Source organism: Brassica napus, chromosome C3, assembly GCF_020379485.1.
Source record: "Brassica napus cultivar Da-Ae chromosome C3, Da-Ae, whole genome shotgun sequence".
Taxonomy (NCBI): domain Eukaryota; kingdom Viridiplantae; phylum Streptophyta; class Magnoliopsida; order Brassicales; family Brassicaceae; genus Brassica; species Brassica napus.
In genome coordinates, this window is record NC_063446.1 from 64206409 (window position 1) to 64213266 (window position 6858).

Sequence of the window (6858 nt, forward strand, 5' to 3'; positions counted from 1 at the left end):
CGTTGAAAAAATGTTGTAGATGAAGAAAGTTCATATTGCGATATGATTTCTACGTCATTTGGGACTATGGATCCAATTGTCTAAACATAAGTATTTTTAAGTTCTTGGGACTCCAGAATATTCCTTTTTTTTAATGATACCTGCTAATCTACTCAAGTTTTAGTAAGGGTTTATCTGTGAGAAATTTGTTTTGGAGAGAGAGGATAGAGAGAAATAGGAAGAGGAAAGAGGAGAAAAGTGTGTGATTTTGTTAGATAATGAATTTGGATTTTTTTTTCCTTCTGAGAATTCTTAAAATAAACTAGATTTTGACCCGCGCTTAGAAAGCGCGGGTTTTTTTCCGGCAAAAATAAAAGTTTAAATTGATTATTATTTTGTGTTCATATAAATTTTTTAAGATTATAGTCATCATGATTTATATTGATGTGATCAAGCATCTGCGTTTTTGAAATTTGGTTGAAATATTTTTAAAAATGATGTTTGTTTGTTTAATAGTGTAGGAATTATGAAGTGTAAATATATCTGTTGGTATCGGAAAGATTGTTGCACACAACTATATATATATATATATATATATATTAACTATCAAAATTTAAAAATATAAAAGCAAATATATAAAAGGGATTCAATCTGTAGTTATTATAAAGCTATTATTTTTTCCTACACATAGTCAATATTTAAATTATTGTTGAAAATTAAAATCAAAGTTTTTAATTGCAGGTTTATTAATATGGGTGTAAATGGGTTTTAATATAATGGGTTTTAATATAATGGATTTTTGATGATTTGTTTTAGTTTTAATATTGGGTTTTAGCAAAATGACTTAAATGTGGGCAAATTCAATTGTTTAGTTAAGGCCCAGCCCATGAGTCTTGTTCTTCTACCGACAAAAGCTGGGAAGAACATTCGACTTCGCAAATCGAATCAAAATTAAAAAACAAAAGTCCTGTCCGATCGATGGCGATTCAGCTACCGAATGAGGAGATCGTCAGGTGGTTCCTCTCCGAGATGAACCGGTTGTTTTCCAAAAAAAAAACAGGAACCGTTTGCTTGTTGTTTCCGACACAATATTAGAAGTTATCGGACATAAACCGGCTTCCGATATTGATGTGTTTGAAGAATATCTCTTCTCTTCTCCGACAGACCATGCAATCGGATTGATATTAGAGATTTTGTTTATTTTTAATATGAAAATATATTTGTATATATTATTTCTTCGTAATATTTTTGTTTCCTAATTATTGTTTCCTATTTTCAGATATTCGAAACGATTTATCCTGACGGACCAGTTGTTAAACTATTTATGTTCGCTGAAGAATCAATATTCAAAAGGTAAAAAAATTTTATGTTTCATATTCTGTACATTGATTTTAGAACAATTTCATTGATTTGGATCTGCTTTTTTCTGAAGTTTATGTTTCATAATCTGAACAACTGGACATCTCATACTTTGAATATTTTTATTTGCATATTCTCTGAAGTTTAATGATAAGAAGGGTCAAAGCAGGCTGGAGGAGATGGGAAGCAATGTATATAATAGTATTACATTGGTAAAAAGAAGTATGTGTAAGTTGATTTTTACTCCTTGACTAACAGAACAAAACCCTGCGCTTTAAGTGACAATTTTAGGTTGCATTTCTCTGTAGTATTATGATAAGGAGGGTCAAAGCAGGCTGGAGGAGATACGAAGCAATGGATATACTATTACATTGGTAAAAAAAAGTATGTGTAAGTTGATTTATTTTAAAAATCCTCGACAAACAGAAAAATAGCTTACGGTTTAAGTGAATCTCTGTTACTAACTTATGTTTTTTTTTCTTCTGTTGGATCTTAAAACATAAGTGAAACTCCGTCAACACATTAAGCTCAGGAGAAACTTCTATTTGGCCAGAATGTCTTTGCAAGAAACATAAGTAAGTTGGTTTATTATGTTTAGATTAGATTTAGACAATAGGAATGGAACATTATCGGTAGTTAGGTAATAAACCGGAGATTGCTTGATGTGTGGTAATGTCTGTCTGCTTTGTTTGATAATCAAAAAACTTAACCAAATTATGAAACAATCTCTGTAAAATCCAATCATTGCGTGAAACAGTCAATAAATAGTTCTAACAAACCAAAACAACAAACTAAAATAAATAGTTCTAACAAACCCAAAAGCAGCAAGGCAAACTTAGGTCACTTTATAAATAGTTCGCATTTTTTTATTTTCTTGTTTCTGTGAGTAGTTTTTTTCAAAAGCACAGATAAAAAAATATATATAAAAACTCTATCCTTAGGAATGTCTGTCTGCTTTGTTTGATAATCAAAAAACTTAACCAAATTATGAAACTATCTCTGAAAAATCCAAACATTGCGTGAAAATAAATAGTTCTAACAAACCAAAACAACAAAGTAAAATAATCAAACTAAAGTAGGTTAGAGAAAATCCTGTAAGTATAATCACAATAATAACTGATAGTGATATTTAATAAAACTTGTAGAGGAAGCAATATAAATATTTCCGGATCTACCTAAACAAAATCGTATCTACAAAATATGGTTTTAAAATCTTGTTAACGATTTAGGTCTGATGATTGCGGATTTTTATATTTTAAATGTTTGAATCATATAAGAAGCTAAAATGGTTTGATTTGGTTTAGGTAGGGTGTATATTTTGAAATGAATATAAGCTGAATAAGGTGGTTTAGATAGCTAAAATAATTTCAAAACGTACCAATATTATGAGATGATTATGAGATGAATAAGGTGGTATAGATAGCTTGGACTTTGTATTACGGTTTGAATAAGGTGGTTTATTCTGGTCAGTGTTATAGTGTTCTAACTCAATAATATAGTCATGGTTTTAATCTGAATGAGATCGATATGTTAAAGGACAAAAAGCCTTTTAACTAACGATGTCAAACCGTAATTTAGATATTTTGCTTCCACTTTGCATATTCGTTTGTTATTCAGATTTCACATTTATTGAGTTGTGTTTCGTGCTTCAATAAGCAATTTAAATGCCCCTTTATTATTAATATAAATTTATGACAAAATAAAATCCCCCTTTGTGTTTCGTGATATTTTTATTGTTTGATAAAATCAAATTGTAAAATCTTCATAAGAAAACAAATGAAAAGTACATTCAGAATATTCTTCAAATCTCGATGTTTGCATCCCACGTAAAAGATATTGGATTCCAAACGAAATTACATTTGGAACAGCAATCTGGATTATCATTATCTTCTACTTCATGATGTTGTTATTTTCCATCCAAACCATAAACTTGTTGTTTTCTGTGGTCGTGGACAAATCTTTTTGTTTTCTGGAGAGCTGAAACATATAAGAAAACCATAATAAGAGATCTGAATATATAATGAAAGTAAAAATATAAGCCACGTACATAAACACATAGTCCCATAGTCCAACCATGTAAAAATGTAATATCTTATCATGAGTGGGCGATAAGGATTGCAATGACTTTAAAAAACAGGATATGAACCACTTTCGCATTTTTTGGTTTCTTGTGTCTGAGCCTCATGTTTTATTTTCATGATATTGGTGAGATATGTGATGTTCTTGAGTTTGGTGAGACGTGTGGTTATATAAGATATACGATGGCGTTTTTCGTTAATATAATAGTCCCATTTATTAAAATAAAATTTAAAGGAGATGTCAACTTAGCATATTCTAAAAATATTCTTTACGAAATTTTTGGGTTACAAAGGTCGATACATGATGTTATAATATATAGGGTTAGACCAAAACATAATAAAAGGAAAGGGTCCAAACAACCTTTATAAGTAGATTTATCAAGACTGCTTCCCTTTTAATAGAATAGATTTTTAATCAATGTTCTTAAAACTGGAGCGGAAGCTAAACCATATATTTTTTGGATACGGTTTACTATGGTTTGACTGGATCAAACATGATTCACTTTTTTTAAATATTGAAATTTAAAGTAAATTTGATAAATATGATACACAAGTTAAAATATAAATAAATATCAATTACAAAACATTATATATATAAACTATTTTTGTTAATATATTTAGTTTATATATTTTTGATAGTTCTTATGATTTTTATAAAGTTCATCTAATCCAACTATTTGACCGATACATTGTCGAACTAGTTATTTGATCCACCCGGAAATGTGATCGGTTCATGGTCAAATCTGGTTCGACCACAGAGCCGTTCCAGTTTTAAAAACACTGATTTTAACTCTATCATAAGGTTTCTTATAAAAATAGCGAAGATTCCGATATGTCTTTACTCCAGATCTCAATGTGCTCAACCTGTGACCATCGTGCATGACACTTTGCTCAGCCCGTTAGAAAAAAAAACAAAGTTTACTAGCACCGAGAAACCAAATTTATGATTTTTTATTACTTTTATGTAAGTCCCATGTTTTACTAAAACTTTATTAATACTATTACACGAAGGAGATCTGAATTTCGAATCCTAAAAAGACCAATTATGCAATATTAACTGAGAAAAATTTAAAAGAGATCTTCATAATAAGATAAGTAGTATCATCAATGCATGGATCTTATAAAACGATTCAAGGTAATGTTGTCAAACATGATTCTTCATGAAACAAATAGAATTGTTAGTCGTAAAGTTATTCAAGTAGAATTGTTCCTTCGACAAACTGCAATTCTGATTTCAATGGATCTAGTGCATTATTTTCATCATTTACATATCCAATTTATTTTCTGCTGTTTATTGATTTCAACAGTGCTCTGAAATTGCACAGATGTTCTTAGGATAAATTTGAGCATATCACTAGCTCGGAGACATTTTTACTAAAGCTTATGGTTACCTTCATTTTAATATTTTTTCTAAGTTGGTATTTAAAATTTTCACACACTCGAGGGAGGGTATTAAAAAAAAAATATTTCCATTATGTTTATTGGATAATATCCATTTTTATTTTCAATTTTTTCAATTTATTAAATATGTTTTTCATGTCTCTTTAGGATAACATACAATATGTGTATACTAAAACTCCAATAGTCTAGTGATGTAACTGGTGATTTATTAATGTTTTTATACCAGAAGTTCAAGATTTAGGTTCTGGAGAAGACGATTTATTAAACATGTTGTTGAATAAAATATTTGTCTACAAATACATTGTAAAGGTGAACACTGTCAATAAGAAAGCAGTCAATAGCTTCTCTCCTTACATATCCATATTATTGCAGGAAAAATGGAAACTATAGCAGTTTTTGGTTCAAAACTTGGATTTCATCTTTCTCTTCCTTCTCGGAACAATTTATTTCTGCCTCCGATATTCAAATTCCATGGCTTTCCCCTGGCGGCATTTCCAGATAAGCCTAGACAGCATGTTTGTTTGAAGACCACTACTAGTGCTAGTCCGACCTCTGATGGTCAATTAAGTAATCGCAAGTTCAAGAAGTTGCCACCCTCTGAATGGACTGATCACTTTCACTCGGTTCCCCTGGATGTCTCTGTGAGCTTCTAGCATATATGTCTATATATATTAGTTTTCTGTAGGTAGATGTGAATAAGGTTAATATGTGTGATTTTCTACTTCTTAAGGAAATGGATGCGCTCAAGAGAGAGATTGAGACACTAAAGCCGAAAGTGAAGAACATGTTCATGTCTTCCCAAGGCACTGAGAGAATCCTTATGATATATTTGCTGGTGAGCCTTGGTCTTGCATACCACTTCGAGGACGAGATCTATGATACATTAAAAGAGAGTTTCACAAAGATAGAGGAGATGATGGATAACGAAGAAGATTTGTACATAGTTTCCATCCATTTTTGGGTTTTCAGGACATACCGTCACCACATATCTTCTGGTGAGGGAATTACTAGCATGGCTTGTCATCCTAATCGAAGTTCATACTGATGTGTCTAATTCATATGTATAATAAGTGGATCCGTTTTTGTAAATAGATGTCTTTACAAGATTCAAAGAGAGCAACGGAGACTTCAAAGAAACTCTTAAAGAGGATCCTAGGGGTATATTGAGCTTATAAGAAGCTGCGCACTTGCGGACGAGGAAAGATTATATACTGAACGAAGCATTGAGCTTCACATCGAGCCATTTGGAGTCATTAGTTGCAGGTGGAACATGCCCGCCTCATCTTTCAATGCATATACAAAATGCTCTCTATCTGTCTCAGCGTTGGAACATGGAGATGTTAGTCGGTGTGAAATATATCTCATTCTACGAACAAGAAGAAGATCATGACAAGATGCTACTCAGGTTTGCTAAGATCAGTTTCAAGTTACTGCAGCTCCAGTACATTCAAGATCTCAAAATCCTTACAAAGTATATGTAACATATCTCCTCATTTAGTTACTAGTATTTATATGACTTGGCTTTAGCGGTGGAATTGTCCGACATCCAGATCTGATCTGACACTCCAAGAACCCGGATATCCGGGGAGGCTAGATCAAGATCCGAATATTAAAATCTAGATGTTAAAACTGAATCTGGATATTTTATTTTTAAAGTCAGAATATCATAATACAGACATCATTTTTAAATTTTATCACCAATTATTTAAAAAAAAAAATCATAAGATGGTCCAATTTTTTTTTTTGTCGCAAATATCTCTCTCAAGGGTTAGAAAGAAGAAAATGTTTAATTAAAGAAATAAATATACACGTCTAACCCTATGGTTATATCTAATATAGATTTGAAATTTAGATTGGAGGGGTGTGATTTTGAAGGGAGGGGGGGAATGGTTTAAGATTTATATTTATATATCTATAAGGTAAGTGTAAAAGGATCTTTTGACTCTTTAATAGAACTTCTTTTGGTCATTTTATGGTCACTAGAGCTTATTCTCCGGTACGCGCGGATTGTCTACTTATATTTTTATACTATATATAGTTT

At 31.1% G+C, this 6858-nt stretch overlaps 1 protein-coding gene across 1 annotated transcript; it reads left to right on the forward strand.

Moving 5' to 3' along the window:
* Positions 1-4891: 4891 nt before the first annotated feature.
* LOC125583858 (terpenoid synthase 9-like) lies at positions 4892-6051 on the forward strand. The gene is made up of 3 exons (XM_048751391.1): positions 4892-5458; positions 5548-5812; positions 5910-6051. Exons 1-3 carry the CDS (start codon positions 5195-5197, stop codon positions 5990-5992), a joined length of 612 nt encoding a protein of 203 aa, XP_048607348.1. The 5' UTR covers positions 4892-5194; the 3' UTR covers positions 5993-6051.
* The last annotated feature ends 807 nt before the right edge of the window (positions 6052-6858 follow it).